The sequence below is a fragment of the Pteropus vampyrus genome, unplaced genomic scaffold (assembly GCF_000151845.1).
Source record: "Pteropus vampyrus isolate Shadow unplaced genomic scaffold, Pvam_2.0 Scaffold213, whole genome shotgun sequence".
Taxonomy (NCBI): domain Eukaryota; kingdom Metazoa; phylum Chordata; class Mammalia; order Chiroptera; family Pteropodidae; genus Pteropus; species Pteropus vampyrus.
In genome coordinates this window covers 2,787,580-2,804,466 of record NW_011888994.1, presented here as the reverse complement: position 1 = coordinate 2,804,466, position 16,887 = coordinate 2,787,580, and the positions used below count along the sequence as shown (strand labels likewise).

Here is a 16,887-nt window from a genome sequence, read left to right as displayed (position 1 = left end):
ACTACCTTTGCGGAGCTCTTAGTACAGAGCCTGGCTTGTTAACTTTGCTGTGAGGGGCGGGGGCGAAGGGCGCGCGCGGAACTGCCTGGGCTCCAAGCGGGAGACCTGACAAAGCCGGGCGGGGCAAGGCTTGGCTCGCCCCGCCCCAGGAGCCCGATCCAGTTTCAGTCCCGTGGGCGGCGTGCGCGCTCTTCCGGCAGCAGCGCAGGTGAGGGTGGGCGCGAGGGGTGGAGCCCCGCCGCCCCGGGCAGGTGAGCGGGTGGGGTGGGGTGGGGTCCTTGACTCCTCTCGGCGCGCTTCCCGCTCTTAGGAGCTTTCCGGGCTGGCGGCGCTCGCAGATCCGCCCCGCCATAACCTGCGGCGGAAGCTGGCGCGGTAAGGGTTGAGGGGATCCTGGGAGAGCGGGGCCGGGAGGGGGAAGTCAGCCAGGTCTCATTCAGGGTACACAGGTGCGCAGCTGCGGCGCCGCGGTCCTTTTGGGCGCGGGGATCCTGGTTATTGGAATCCAGGCATGTCTGAGCCGACTTAGTGACGGCCACTTTGGGGCGGAATCTCCAGACTAAGTGGATTTTCACTCAGACGCAAAGACGGAGCAATCACGCGGGGTGGGCGGAGCAGGGGACTGAACGGGATGGGTGGACGCGGCGCCCAGGGGCAGACTCAGGAGAGATGCTTGGTAGCCCATGGTGCTCACTGGTGGGTGAAGTTAAAACCCTCAGGGCTTTTAACAACCCTCTGGGGACCCCAAAACATCCAAAATCCGCCTGTTTCATGGGCCCAGCAAAATTTTAAAGCTCGCTAAAGTGGTGATTCTGTTTGTGTGAAGGTGACCAAGCTCGATTCCTTGACACTTTGCTGGGGGAACCATATCTCCTCCCACTGCAACGGCTTTCCGTGATATGTGCCCCAAGAGAGTGGAGTCAGGATTCAGGTCTTGACAAAACAAAGACCCACTCTGCCTCAGCCTGCTGAATCTAAGTGTTCTCTCAATGACACTGCAAGAGCTGAGGGGTATCCAGATATTTAATGTGCTAAAACAGCGGACCGTAAGCCACTTTTCCCAGGGGAAGATAAATCCATTACAGTGAGGCACACTTTTTTTTTTAACCTATGAGTTAAATTAAGCAATGGGGTATCCTTTAAATGCACATATAACGTAAATATTGAAGGATATTATGTAAAACTTGCTAAAGTTATTTGTTGTGCTTGTGCTTCTGTTTTTCTTTGGACAGTGATTTCAAAACCATAGTAGTACTTTGCATTTCTAGAATTTAAACTGTTAGATAACAGATAAAAGAAAATCAGACAAAAAAAAACTGATTGCTATCATTTATAGAGTTCCGACTTTGTATTAGGCACCAGGCTCGGACTGTCCCAGTTAATTCTTTAAAATTGGAGTGCCACATGAGAAAGCCCCAGAATTTAGATTTCTTCATTTCCACCCATTTCCTGGATGATTCTGTCTAGTCTGTGGCAGTACATACTCTTCTGTATGTAGACTGCCTACTTGACATCGCCACCTGTACTTCTAACAGGTATTTCAAACTCTCCAGGCTGTTTCTTCCAAGGCTAAACTAGAAATGTAGAGAAATGTTGCAGGTGAAATGATCTAATGTCTGGAATTTGCTTCAAAGTAATCTATTGGCAGAGGGACTAAGGTAGGGGGAATAATGAAACGAGATTGGTCATAAATTGATACTTATTGAAGCTAGTTGATGGATCCATAAGCATTCATAATACTATTCTTTCGTCTTTTATTATGTTTGAAAGTTTCTGTGATAAAAAGTTTAATTCTCTGTATCTAGAATTTGATCTCTTCTTGCTGCTTCCATTGCTACCACCATGGGCTACTTGATTATTTCAGTGGCCGTGCCAGTCTCCCTGTTTTTGCCCTTGTCTCCTGGAGTGTACTCTCAATACAGCATCCAGATCCTATTAAAACAAGTAAGATCTTGTCACTCCTCTACACAGAATCCTCCAGTGGCTTCTCATCTCACTCTCAGTAAAAGCCGAAGTCCTTTCCAATGGCTTTCAAGGCCCCAGTGATTCAAATGGCCTCAATTCTTCTATATACCCTCATTGTTGCTTCATTGGCCTTTATGCCTTAATAGTTATCCAACATGCCAGGCACTCTCTCAAGGCTTTTGTACAAGCTGCTCCATCTGCCTGGAGTACTTACTCCTGATACCTGCCTAGCTTCTTCCTTCACCTTCATTTCTATTTTCAGATGTTCTCTATGAAAACTTCCCTAGTCATTCTATTTAAAATTATAAGACCCTGCCCACAACACACTGTTTATCCCCTTTCTTAACTTTTTTCCTTAGCATGCAATGTATTTTACTTCCCTTATCTTTAATCTGTCACCCCTAGCCCCCACTGGAATATAAGTTCCATGAAGGCAGAGATTTTAGTCAGCTTTATTCACTGATACACCTTCAGCATTGTACACAGCACAGCGCTGATAAACTTGGTACATGACGTGCTTAGTAAGTATTTGTTGAATGAGCAGTCTCCATTTTAAAAAGTAAAATAAAACAAAGCCATGGGAATTCTAAATTGTTCAAAACCTTAAAGATGGGATTATTCATTTGAATTTTTTTTTTTTTTTTACGCATACAGCACCTGGTCTTCCTAGGTGGTCTCCCATCCAAGTCCTAACCAAGCCTGACCCTGCTTAGCTTCCAAGATCTGACAGGAGCAGGCTTGTTCAAGATAGCGTGGGCGTAGACTCCACTGGAATTTTGATACCACCTTCATAGTGCCAAGTACAATGCCACGTACCCAGTGAGTCTTGAAGTAAATACACATAAGCAATTTGAGGGAGAAATTCATGTGCTTTAAACCTTGTAGTTACATTAGCAAATGGTTTCTTTCTTTTTATATATGTATCGGGTCATTGATTTCATGAAAGAAATCAATAGATTCAGTTAAAGTGCTTTTTCTATGCTTTATTTTTTAGGTGGATTTAATACCCTCTAAGATACCTTCTGAGTCTCTATGGCAACAGCAGGTTGCCTTTAGATAATTGCCCTGGGAAGAGTGATGATATACATGGTCATTGCTGCTGCTCTGTGTTGTACTTTTGGGGAATTTTTATCTTTGGTGATTTTTTTTCTCTGTGAAATCAGTTTTTAAAAATCTAGTATCAAGTGTTAATATTTTAGAGTGAGGGAAGCAACTCCCCTAAACTGACTTTCCTGATTTAGGAAGGAAAGGGGCTCTTCACTCCCTGTTTTTAACAAGCTGCTTCTCTTGGGCCATTCATTCCAAAGCAGATTTGAGTTAATGAAAATGAAGAGTATTTGCTGACCCATCAAATTTTGGTATGCTCAAACTCTTAAATATTTTTATTTAGCTGCTTGAGGAAAAGACTCTACTTTGGAATGTGGTGGTATCCTGTCTTGTTAAAATTTAGTCTTATTTTTGTTTTCTTATGTTTTATTTATAGGACTCAGATAAATTAGACTTATAACTTTTAATTCAGAACTAATTTCAAATTTTGATTGCTTTTAAAATTGTATAGAATAATGACTGTATCCCTGGCTAACAAGAGTTATATATGTTTTAAATATACATATTTATGTTATCATTTTACATATAATAATAATAAGACATGGTTATATTGGTTTCCTAAATATGATCATTCACTAGTAAGTGAATAAAGTCAGCATTATTAAAATAATAAGTAACTAAGCATAAGTGATAACTTTAATCTTGGCCATAGGTGTAGAAATCACAAATGTCGACAAATGATGGAAGATCCAGGAATCGGGACAAGCATTACGATGAGGTCCCAGGAGATTTGGCTTATCAAGATGGCACCATAAGAACCCTCCAGACTCTTCGTGACAGTGAGCTGGCTGTGAGTGCTGATCCTTTGCCACCACCCCCTCTCCCATTACAGCCACCATTCGGCCCCTACTTCTACTCAAGTGACACAGAGGAACCAGCCATAGCACCAGATCTCAAACCCGTAAGGCGCTTTGTTCCCGAGTCCTGGAAAAACTTCTTCAGAAGGAAGAAAAAGGACGCAGAATGGGATAAGCCAGTGTCGGACATCAAATATATCTCCGATGGAGTGGAGTGCTCACCTCCAGCCTCTCCAGTAAAACCAAACCACCGTTCACCCCTCAGCTCCTGCAAAGATCCTTACGGAGGGTCAGAAGGAACCTATAATTCCCAGAAAGAGGCTGAAGTGATGCTTCCCCAGGATCCCTATGGATCTCTAGGCCGACACACACAAACAGCTCGAACATACAGTGAGAAGGTGGAGGCGTATAACCTGAGGTATTCCTACATGAAGTCGTGGGCAGGCCTGCTGAGAATTCTGGGTGTAGTGGAGCTGCTTCTGGGAGCCGGCGTCTTCGCTTGTGTCACAGCTTACATTCACAAGGACAGCGAGTGGTATAACATGTTTGGATATTCAGCACCCACTGCCATCGGAGGCATTGGTGGCCTGGGCAGTGTATATGGGGGCTATTACTACAGTGGTCCCAAAACCCCTTTTGTACTTGTGGTTGCTGGATTAGCTTGGATCTCCACCATTATTATTCTGGTTCTTGGCATGTCCATGTATTATCAGACCATTCTTTTGGACTCTAACTGGTGGCCCCTAACTGAATTTGGAATTAACGTTGCCTTGTTTATTTTGTATATGGCTGCAGCCATAGTCTATGTGAATGATATCAACCGAGGTGGACTCTGCTACTATCCATTATTTAATACACCAGTGAATGCGGTGTTCTGCCGGGTAGAAGGAGGACAAATAGCAGCAATGATCTTCCTTTTTGTCACCATGATTGTTTATCTCATTAGTGCTTTGGTTTGCCTAAAGTTATGGAGGCACGAGACAGCTCGGAGACATAGGGAATGCATGGAACAACAGGAGGTAAGAAATTTCACTGTCATTTGTTTTTCTTTTTTTTACTTCCTTTTTAAATGTGTATAGTTCTCAAAACAAAGAATTTGTAAAAGCTTTTTTTTTTTTTTAACCTGAAATTCAAAAGTCCTAGCTCATAAACTGACATGCCATGACTGGGATAACCCACTCTGGTGTGTCGCTGTTGTATAACGCTGCAAGTGAACACCAGATATGCAATGTAGTATATGGCTTGTTGGCTGCATTATTATGTCTTTCTGATGCTTAAGGGGAAAACACAGCTACTGAATCCATGCAAAGAAGAATATTAACATGTTCAACAAATGCCTCATCATTAAAATAAGTTTGACAATAACCTCAATTCTTTACTTTGGTAAGACAAAAAACAATTTTTCAGTTAGAGGAGGAAACTGCTCATTTAAATCTGTTATGATGAGTCCCACTTTCTTCTACTGAGTTAAATAAAGTCAGGTAAGAATATGGTGAACTATATTTGATTTTTTTTTTTTTTTTTAGTTATTGAGAGGGTAGGTTGTTATAAATATACCTTATGAAAACTTGCCCAGGTGTTCTGATGTTTCATCCTTATTTTAGGGAGATGAGTGTTCCAAATTAGAATGGGAGCCATGCACTTGATTTTATTTCTGGAATTTAACTAAGTAAATATAAGAAGGGGAAGGGGGAGAAGGAAGAAGAGGAGAATTAATAATAATTCCTGGAGGATAAGACTATATAAAATTAAAATTATTTTATTTAAAAAGTGGCAAAATGGTAAGAGTATGTTCTTCTAGCTTCGTTTTACCCTGAAGTAAGTTAATGTTTTGCTTTCTTCTAAGTAGGAGAGTGTAGTAGAACTGCCTATGCCACTGAAAATCTCAGTATTACCCTAATTTTTTCCTTAATTTTAAGTCAGCTATATCATGCATCTTTTCCCACTTTTCCAAAGATGTGCTAGATACTATATAATTTCGCATGGTGTATGTTAGGCAAAACTATAGATAATAATGAAATAGTGTTTTTATTTACTCAGTAACCTATTTATTTACTCACTGACCTATATATTTTGTTTTTAATCTTTTACAAGAATCTTACGTATATCAACAACAAAAAACTGATTAAGTTTATAACAAGTACCTTATATGTTACATGGAGAACCTCAGCATGTTTCAATGTGATTCATACTCTTGTCACAGAATATATTTGTCTTATTAGAACACGACATAGATTCAAGTTATTTCTAAAAGTTTATCTCAGCACGTTAAGCAGATTTCTTAAATTTACATCTGTGTATACAAAGAACCTTAAATTCCAATCAATGTCAAATCTAGATAGTAAAACACACATGCTCATAATTTTATGTTTATAATTTTATGTAAGTTTAATAACAGTTCTTAATGTTTTTTTAAATTCTGCGTGAATGATTATCAGTATAATACTTTCTTTTCCCTTTCTCAACAAAAACTTGTTTTTATCAGACTTTTCACAATGATTGATTAGATTTGAATCACCTCACATGTTGGAGGTTGTGCCTTTCTGTGTATTGTTAGAAGACGTAATGGCCTGTGGCTTTTTTCTGTTAATTTTATAATGTAACTGTCCCCGACTCTTTAACTATGCAAGGTAATGGGAGCCAAGAATAAATAAAATCTCTAGGGAATTCAGAGCAACTCACCTAATAGTCCCTACCATCTCCATGTTTCCAACTCTGCTGTCTGCTCCTGATTCACAGGGAATTACAGTTATTCCTCCTCCTCTGTTTTCCATTGGCCCATGGAAATGTGGCCAAAAGAGTAGGAAGAACATCTGGCAAGTAAAGAATCAACCTGTATAACACAGATTGGGCTGTATGGCTGAAAACATTTATAAAGTAGCATCACATGCCTTTGAAAAATCATTTTAATTCTTTTCATTACAGATAAGTGAGCCATCGTTGCCATCAAAAAGGAGAATGGTAAGAATAAAGTTCACATTATAGTTTATCTCTAGATTTATTATTTTCTCTCTATAAATCTACAGGGTATATCTGTCTGTGAAAGTGTATCTTACATCAAGTTTATAATAGGACTTTCAGCTTTTTTCTAATACTGAAAGGATCAAATGAGACAAGGCTATTTATAGCTGCTTTTAATTTTGTTCCATGAAATCTTATGCAAGTGAACTGTTGGTTCTCCTTATGTTTAATTTTTAATTTTTTAAAAATGAAAGTAATTCTTCCAGACTTTCTTCAGTCTCTTTAAATGTCTTTGCAGTTCTTTTTCATCTTTTTCACTTTGCTTCCAGATACCAAATTTCGTTGCGTCAGGAAAGAAATTCGATGATTTACTAACTGTGTGTCAGTAGGCAAGGTATTTAACCTTCTAGTGCCTTGTATCTTCATCTGTAAAACTGGAGTAATAGTGATAACTTCTACCCACAGGATTGCTGAGAGGATTAAATGATAAACAGTGCTACAGTGAATAACCTTATGCATATAAGTATATACTTTATTTTATATATATTGATTGCCCATTTGCTCAATGGAAGTTTTACCAATTTCTACTCTCAACAGTACAACAGGCTTCCTCATCTCCTGACCAAAACAGTGTGTTAGGAAATTTGTTAACATCTGTCATTCCGATAGGTAAAAAAATCATATCTTATGTGGTTATAATTTGCATTTCTCTTATCAGGAGTGAGGTTGAGCATTTTTCATGTTATGTTTGCATTTCTTTCTCTATTAACCGTCATATCCTGTCCAATTTTTTTTATTGAATTGCTAATTTGTACAAGTCCTTTGTTAAGTGCATACATTTTGAAAATACCTTTTATGAGTTTTTTTCACTTTATTCTTTATAACACACAAATACTATTTGAAAATATTTGTTTGTGCTGCAATAGGGATTTATGAGGCCGGTGAACGGTCTGTCCAAGGGATTGTGATTAATACATCAGCATCATTATTAATTAATTCATTGAGCAAACATGTGCCAGTTAGGCTGTGGGCTGAATACTACAGGGAGTATTGCCTCCATTTTACAAGGGCTTCCACATCTAGTGAGAAAGAAAACACAGACAAAAGATTAGTAGAATGTGATAATTGGAGGGGGGGAGAGGCACAAGTATCAAGAGCTATAAAATTTAAATAATTTGCTTAAAGATTTGTATTTCTCTGACATCTCCTGGGGAAATGAACTTATGGATGATAATGTCTCAAATTCAACATGGTTTATTGGTCATCTTTGGGGATTTATAATTAGCCACATTTTTTTTTTTTATAGAGTCAGTTGCATTAAATTATTTCTGACATGGATGTGAAGTCCTCTGACTTGCAGCTGAGATAGCTCAAAAGCTTTTCTGAGATTATTTTGGATATTCATAATTCTTTAGAAATCAAGAGATATCTGACGAGCCCTGACTGACTAGGCATGGGACAGATGAGACTGGTATGAGCTGGTCTACAGAATATTAAAGAGTCTCTCTCTTACAAGACAGTGTGGACCTGGTGCTACAAACCTATACATTTTAAATATTGTCCATAGAATTAGAGAAAATACCACTGTACCTCTGTGTGTGAAGCTTTTTGTTTCGCACTTTGTTTTAACTTCCCGATTCTTTAGTTTTATTTATTTATTCATCGTTTATTGCTGTCAGACATTTCAATTAGATTTGTTCTAATTCAGTGGTACTAAAAGTCAGAGTAAGTAAACAGATGTTCACTTTTGAGCTATCTGAAATATACATATCAGATATTCCTGAAAGTGATAATGGTAGTTGCTTTTAGGCGGGCACCTGGCTAACTAGTGGGACAAGGATAAAGGGAGACTTTTCGTTGTGTGCCCTTTTGGACCTTTTGAATTATATACCATGTGTATGTATTACCTATTCAAAAATGTTTTAACTTTTTAAAAAAGTAAATTAATACTCATTTCAAGTATTGAGACAAGGAAAATGAGGCTAATGTTTAGATAATAACACTGGCCTTCTGTTTGAGATTTAAGTGCCACCTCCCTAACTTATCCTGTGAGCTGCCTTCCAGTGTTAGTCCAGAGACATAAGTGAGTTTAACCAAATGCAGAAAGCAGTCTTCCCAACTGGGAGTCACCACGAGGGTGGCTTTGGCAGATGGTCGCCAGTACTTTCAAGATGGCTAGTATCACCTTAACCCACTGGTAAGTCCTGCTCCCTCAGAGAGACTGGCTAGGAAATTCCTAAATTCCACCCTGGCCAGGAATGAATCGCAGTCCCATTAAGAGTCCTAAAATAATGTTCGCTGTATGGAAAATACTGAGTTTAAAGGGACTTTGGTTTAAAAGATGGATCAGGGTTAGAAAGACTTTATAATGGAAAAAGGGCCTAAAAACTTACATATGGGGACATTCATTTTTTTAAAGGTTGTCTCAACAGGTGACATCAAAATCTGATCTCAGAGTTAGCAAGTCACAGCGCTAGCATTAAGAAAGATGTTCTGGAGCACCCTCAGGGACAGAAGATAAGACTGTTTGTTTTGTGGGGTTAAAGGTGGCGTACGTGTTGCCGAGCAGACTGCTCGACGCAGGGCTGGACAGGGCTGCTTCCTGAACTGCAGTGTGGTAATGATGTGGGAGGGGGGGTCATTCTTGGCCAGGATGGAATTTATGGGCTTCCTGGTCAGTCCCTTTCGGGGATTAAGTGCAGAGTAGAGTAAAAGACTTGACTTAATTAGAGGAAGGTGCCCCAAATGATAGAGTGGTCAGCCTCCTTGGTGAGAATGTGGCTGTAGCAGGGATGGGATTGGAAGGATCTGCCCAGGAGTTCTAGGGTACCTCTTTTGAGCCACCTTAGAAGGTTGGTGCTCAGCATGTCCAGGGTCCCAGATCCTGAGAGAGGTCCTGGGATAGCCGTGATGAACCTTAGCAAAGTTGGAATCCCCGTTCCTGGGACTCCTTTTCAAATCCTGTCAATCCAGTTACCTTGTCCTCTTTCAGTATGTGGGAGTTGAATGCAAAATGCAGCCTTTCAAAGGCCTCTTCCTGGTAGATGGATCACTGTGAATCAACGTATTGAGGTGTATTCTAGAGGCAGACCTCTGTGAGAAGGAATCTCATGACTTAGAATCTCTATCGACTGCCCAGTGAGACTCCTTAGAGAAAAGATTAGATCTCCAGTTTCTCGTCGGATATGATATTCACCTTTCCTTCCTAGTCCTTGGCAGGGAAGAATTAGCAGCCTACCACAGGAGAAGCACTACAGTGTGATGAACGGAAAATAAACTTTGGGAAAAGGCAGATCTGAACATGATTACCAGATCAGCTACTTCCTAGCTCTGTGACTCGAGGGAGACTAGTTACCCTCTCTGAACTTAAGTTTCCTGTCACTTGTTTGGATCTATCTACTAGGCTGTCCCTTCTTATTTTGTATTTTAATAATTACGGTTTATAAAAAGCAAATAAGATTATTTTTAAAATAAATAATATACCGACATAAAGTAAGATCACTTAGAGACAGAAACAAATTCTAATAAATCCCTAAGTGCAGAGCAGATTTCTTTCCCAAGCTAGAAAAGCCAAAATCTAACCTGGGTATCGAAAGTAATGGTGTGGGTTTGGATTCAGGGGCCTGTGTATCATTACATGATATGCTCAAAGGGAGAGAGAATCAAAAACTGGACAAATGCACACTGAAATACATATCTAGCTCTCCCCGTTTCTAATTTAACAAATTATTCATTCATTCAGCCCGTTTTTAATTTGAAACGCTTAGTAATTATATCCAAAGCATTACTTATCCCGTTGCTTAATTACTTTCTCTTGCCTCACAATAAAGCTTTTCTGATATTTGCTGACAAGATGTTTTTACTAGAAGCAAAGAAAGGTCATGAAATCTGGGGCTTTGTGATTGTAATCAGGAACACTGGTTGAGAGTGGTCTGTCCCAGGGCTGGGGCCCAGCTCAGGCTTTCTGTGAAAGCATAAAGTGGTTTTGATTCTTTGTCTCATGTCTAGTTTCAGACATTTTTTTCCCAGTAGGTTTTTCTAAACTGATGGTCAATGAGGTTCACTCAAAAAGAGTGAAAGAAAATGTTAAAAGCACACACACACACACACACACAAATTAAAGCAGGCTAGACAGTCTTTGTGAAAATATTGAAACTCCCTCTTTACATTCAAAGGTAAATCTTGGAATTAGAGAGGGGCAAGTAAGAAAGATGAATAGTTCCTGCTTGAAAAAACTTTACCTAGGGGAAGAGAAAAAACCTCATATGGACTCTTCACATGGACTCCCCTGCCCACTTCCTCCACCAACTGCCTGAGAAATGGATTAAGTATTTAGAAGCTAAAAAGGGATACCATGAAACAGCCATTTACTTAAGCCAAAAAGATTTCCCCTGATGTTTAACACCGTGATTCATTTTCAAGATTAAATATAAAAGAATTCATTAGGGTGAAGACTGGCATTCTCAAGCATCATTGATCCAACCCTCAGACTCTGCTCCTTGAAATACTCTTGTTTCACCGTGTTTCCTCAGGGTATTTAGCTCCCCATTATCATTTTTGCTGTTTGGGGCCCACTGGCTAGACATGCTTTAGGTGATCTGGTTCCCCTTCACCTAACGTCATGGCTGCCAACTTCTCCTTCTTATAACCCTTTCCCAGGGCTGGTTAGCAGTCTCCACATTTAATCCTCTACTCCATGGGCTGCCCTGTTTGGTGAGTTAAGAGCTAGTGGTTTTGAGAATGAGCTAATGTTAGACCAAACCTCAAAGGCTGCCTCAGAGATAGGAAATCAGGAAACAGAAGCTTTTAAAAGCTGTCAGGCAAGGTTTTAAAATCCTGTTTTATACATATATATTTTTCAATGAAGTCGGGGCCCTCCCAAGCTGCTCTCAGTTTAGTTCAATGAGTTTAATTCAGCAAGCACGAACTGAAGGCCCAGGGGAGCCTTGGGGGAGCTTCCTGCTCTAAGGAAGAACCACTGTGCCCATAGTCGAGCTCCCTTTCCTCCAGCAGTACAGCGTTGCCCACCCTGCCTTACAAACTCATTTCTAGTCCTAAAGAACTTCAGGGTGACTTAAACCAGCACCTTCAGGATCCTTGTAGGCCCTCCTCAGGGAATCGCAGGGTGGGGACGCCTGGTCAGATTGAAGACACCCATCACCTCTCTCCTCTGGAAGGGCTTGCTTTCCTTTCAGATGATGAACATAACGCCCCTCGTTTCTCTTTCTGACCTCCACAGTGGCTGCTGCAATTGATTCATCTCAGGTTCCAGTGTCATTTTTTCTCTTTCCATTTAAATAGCCTTGTTCCATTTTTATTCTCTGAATTTCTTATTTTTAACTACTTTTTTAAATTCTTTTACAATTAGTTGGAGTATAAATCCTAAATAAAAGTACTTAAGACCCCACATTTAACATTTTATCATCTACCTTTGACATATACATTGGGGTTTAATGGTGTTCTTATTATGTACTCCCATATCTCAATGTGATTCCCTTTAGCTATTACAAAAACATTCAGAACAACTTTGTGACTATAAAACATGTAAGTCTGAAGTGAAATGTAGTTGCCCTTTACACTTTTCTTACTCCTGCGTCTCCCTCCATTCTCTCCTAAGATCAAATTTGGGTGTGTGTTTTTTTTTCCTACTGCCTCTGTTTATAAACAAATCCTCTTTTTCTCCCAAACTGTAGTGTGAAATGGCTATTGGTGGTGACAGACAGAGAGACCAAGAAGTTAATTTCAAAGAGTTGAGAGCAACAAAAACAAAACCTGAAGTCCTGAGTGGACACATCCCCCCCGGCCACATTCCTAAGCCTATCGTGTTGCCTGATTATGTGGCGTGAGTATCCATCCGAATCCTCCGTCAGGTTAGAAATTGAGAGATTCCATCTGGGCTTTTCATTTTCCTGTTTGTCTCTAAGGTAACCTTCTCTGCTTAAAATCATTTATATTTGAATAGTTCTTTGTTACCCAAGACGTAATATATTGAACTGAAGGTGCAGTCTGGTCAGTGAGGAATAAGCTAAGCTGATTTCCCATTCAGCTTGTTTTAGTGAAAAAGTTATAACTCTGGTTATTTTTTTTTCCCGCAGAAAATACCCTATGATTCAGACAGATGATGAACGAGAACGCTATAAAGCTGTGTTCCAAGACCAGTTTTCAGAGTACAAAGAGCTCTCTGCAGAAGTTCAGGCCATCTTGAGGAAGTTTGATGAGTTGGATGCAGTGATGAGCAGATTGCCACCTCATTCGGGAAACCAACAGGTCAGTGTCTCCAGCTGCCTCGGAGAAGCACCAATAGTTAAGAAAGGATAAAATCTGACCTTTTTTGAAATATAGGAAAGCCATAACCATCTGTATCAGCTATCTGTGTCTATGAAAGTCATTTGAGATCTTCAAGGTGACTAGTCAAGATTACAATTCAAATTATATAATTTAAGCCTTCTGCCTTCAATTATTAAACAGTATTTTATTTTCTTATTTAAGTAAAGTATAAATTTGCCTAAGATACATATACTGAGTCAATCGGGGTCCCAATGGACAGTTGGCACACTCAGACTAAGATAATTCGAGGAGGGTTTATTCACTAAGGAGCAGGCAGGATATAGGAGAGCCAACCAGAGGACCTGCATTCTCTAGCAGTAAGTAACAGCCAAGTGGGGACTGCCCAGGCCCAGAGAGCATGGTGGGTAAGAATGAAGAGCAGCTCTGAAGCTCCGAACGTGAGCTACTAGGCACGTACATCAGACCAATAACCATGATCATGGCAGAGAAGAAAACCAGAGGTGGAGAGGGCAGCCATGGGGACTTAAGCATTTTCTGTAAAGTTCTGTCTTTTTTGTTTTCCTTTTCATATTTTAATATCTCTGAAATCACGATGCCCTCATAATCGATGGCATTTTTTATCAAATGTATATGTTTTATTGAGATATAATTCATATACCATAAAATTTACCCTTTTTTTTTTTTTAATTCTCATTATGGCAAATTCACCCTTTTTAAGTGTACAATTCAAAGAGTTTTAGTATATTCACAGAGTCATACAACCATTACTACTCTCTGGTTCCAGAATACTTTCATCACCCCAAAGTGAAACCCCATACCCATTAGCAGTTATTCCCCATTCCCACCTCTCTCCAACCACTGACAACTCCTAATGCGCTTTCTGTCTGTAAGGATTTGGTTTTTTGAACATGTCTTATAAATGCAGTGATATGATATGTAGCCCTTTGTGTCTGGCTTCTTTCATTTAGTAGGATGTTTTCAAGGTTCATCTATACTGTAGCAAAAATTAGTACTTCGTTCCTTTTTGTGGTGGGATAATAACATTCCATTGTAAGCATATATCATATTTTGTTTATCCATTTATCAGATGATGGACGTTTGGGTGGTTTCTACTTTTTAGCTATTAGAATAAGGCTGCTGTGAACTTTTGTGTATAATAACTTATCCTTTTTAAAGAAGATAGATTCATCTAATCTATTACTTGTGTAATTAAAATTTTAAGAACTCTCATAGCATTTTTAAATAAATGTCAAATACATTTTTAAATAATGTATGTATATATAACATATATATGTTTTTTATATATGTGTATATATATATTCATTCTTCTTCTTAGACCCGTATTAGTTGGGCATCTTTGTTTTGACCACATACTTTTAAGTGCACATTTAAATCAGTTATGAGTATGAGCTGTCTAAGCCTAATGTGTAGAATAGTGACATTTTCCCAATCCTGGAGTGAAGGGATCGTGTTGGCTAAGTGACACTAGTACCAGGAAGCAGGAAAAATCCAGCAAACACTGCAGGTCAAGGGTCAGTTAGTACCATTTGGAAGACAAGCAAGGTCTGAGGAGGGCGACCAAGTTTAGAGTCCCCCAGAGGAGTGCAGGAAAAACTAAGCAGGCCCCAGGAATCTGGATCAGCACAGGGCGGGAGGAGTGAGCTGATTGACAGACAAGATGCTGAAAAACCGAACCATGACATGTAGTCCTTGAGCCTAGACCTGTGGTCTCTGGTTTGTGGGCTTTGTATGAGTGGGCAGGGGCTCAGGCATGTGGGTCTGCAGTTGTGGGTTAGGTATCCTCAGTAGAGTCCTCCCATGGCATTGCCACACAGTATCAACAAGTCATCTCTCCTGGTCTTTAACGTGGTGTGGCAAGTAAGTAGCCAAGTGACCAGGCCACAGTTAGTTTTGGTGTCTCCTCCAGTCCTTATCTAAAGTAGAAATATTAATAATATTAATTGTATCACAAAAATTCACTTATTGGCCACACACTGAGTTTCGCTGTGGGCAGGAGTCTGCCAGTAAGGCTTATTCACTTCCCAGCACATCCCCAGGGAACTGTTTCAAAGCCCTGCTTTGGAGGCACAGGTTCTCTCACAAACCTGGTTGTGTGCCCTTGAAAAATCAAACAGTCATATGACTTTTCTAAGCCAATAAAATAGGAATATTGCTCAAAATAATCTCTCTGGTCCTCACCCTCTTAAATTCATCTACTCTCACAGACTCCAGGATAGGTTTTACAGCTCTCAGCCTGTGTCTCCAGTCCAGCAGCCCAGGACCTGTTAATATAGGTGACAGCTGAATCACCAGGTTCATCTCACTGCTGGCAGCAATCAGAACACAAGCAATACTCACGATCTTAGTCTATTAAGGACACTGATGAATTAAAATGTACTGGGAGAAGTATGTGGGTAAATGATGGAAAATGTTCTCAGGGGAAGCTTTTAGAACTATAAATTATTACATTTATTTTTTATTTATTAGATTTGCAGTGTCTTACAATCTCTAAAGCATAGGTTTCCACAGATAAAGGCATTGCTCTAGTCATCTGTTTCCTTTGGATAGCCTGTTCAACCCCTGAACAAATTTCAATTATAAAACTTAGAATAAATTTAGAAGGAACCTTATGTTAGCAATTTTCAAAAGTTGAACAATCTCATCCTCTTAATCCCAATACCTAATAACATGAGAAAGAACTTTCCAACAGGGATGAAAGTAATGCTTAGTAATAGCTAATGTTGGGATCATCATGTGCCAAGCACTTAATAAGGATCACTTCAAATAAGTGAACCTTCTCACAACCCTGTGAGAAAGTTGTGGTTATTATTTCCACTTTACCAATAAGGAAACTGAATCTTAGGAGGGGAAAGAGCTTGCTCAAGTCACACAGCTGGCAAGCAGTAGCACTGGGACTCACTTCTGGTTTCGTGCGGGCAGGGGCCTTTGTCTCTGCTCACTAGATCCCGGTGCCTGATAAACAGTAAGACCTCACATGTTCGTCCAGTGAATTGAATTTTTTGTGTATAAATATTTTCATTATAGTCTTAGTTAAAAATTGTTTTCTGTCCTAATTCTCAGTACGCTTTGAGACATTGATGAGGTATGATTTGAGTAAATGCAAGTGTTTTAATTCAAGTATGCAATATTCTGTTTTTAGGAACATGAGAGAATTTCACGAATCCATGAAGAATTTAAGAAAAAAAAGAAGGTGCATAAAACCATTTTCTTCTTCAAAGCATATTCTTATCCAAGTACAATAGTGACAACTGACAGACTTTAGATTCTTTTCACTAAAGTAGTTCTTTTTTTGTATTTTTTAAGATTCTACTTGTTGGGGAATAGAGGTGGCTCCTGGCCACCTCTTCTGCTCATCTCTTCTGGTTACATTCTGCTGTGTCTTGATTTAGCCGCCCAGGGAAATGAGCACCAATATAGGACTCTCCACCCACATTTCCTTCAAAAAGATTAACTTATTTTACATGTTTCCAACTCTGTCCTTAACTACACAGATCAGTAGAGGCTGGAGAGGGCTTTCATTAAGCATTTCTATACTTATTATTTACTTTTTACATATTTTTGACTACTAAAGTTAAAGGTGCCTCAGCTCTTTGAACCTACCCATTTTGCTGTGAACCTAAAACTATTCCAAAACATAAAGTCTACTAAAAACATGTGGAGAGCTTCACTGTTATTCTCTTAGGCAGAGTTTGAAATCTACTCTGAAGGGGCATTTTCTGGGTTATAATGTATGTTTGTATGTTCTTTA

The 16,887-nt window shown here is 39.6% G+C and overlaps 1 protein-coding gene across 2 annotated transcripts; it reads left to right on the top strand.

Annotated features, from left to right (window-relative positions):
• Positions 1-95: 95 nt before the first annotated feature.
• Positions 96-16,416, top strand: MARVELD2 (MARVEL domain containing 2). Of its 2 annotated transcripts, none has more exons than XM_011372839.2 (6): positions 96-208; positions 3,725-4,888; positions 6,795-6,830; positions 12,524-12,672; positions 12,926-13,097; positions 16,279-16,416. In XM_011372839.2, the coding sequence occupies exons 2-6, from the start codon at positions 3,740-3,742 to the stop codon at positions 16,399-16,401; spliced, it is 1,629 nt and encodes a 542-aa protein (XP_011371141.1). In that variant the 5' UTR covers positions 96-208; positions 3,725-3,739; the 3' UTR covers positions 16,402-16,416. The 2 variants fall into 2 exon arrangements, with proteins under 2 accessions (XP_011371141.1, XP_023393939.1); XM_023538171.1 differs by lacking the exon at positions 96-208 and adding an exon at positions 264-375.
• Positions 16,417-16,887: the final 471 nt, after the last annotated feature.

Bases quoted from the DNA above. Each gene is read 5' to 3' on its own strand.
- MARVELD2 (XM_011372839.2), top strand. From the start codon at position 3,740: ATGTCGACAAATGATGGAAGATCCAGGAATCGGGACAAGCATTACGAT. The intron at 6,831-12,523 runs GTAAGAATAAAG...CCCAAACTGTAG, and splicing joins TGCCATCAAAAAGGAGAATG to TGTGAAATGGCTATTGGTGG. The intron at 12,673-12,925 runs GTGAGTATCCAT...TTTTTCCCGCAG, and splicing joins GTGTTGCCTGATTATGTGGC to AAAATACCCTATGATTCAGA.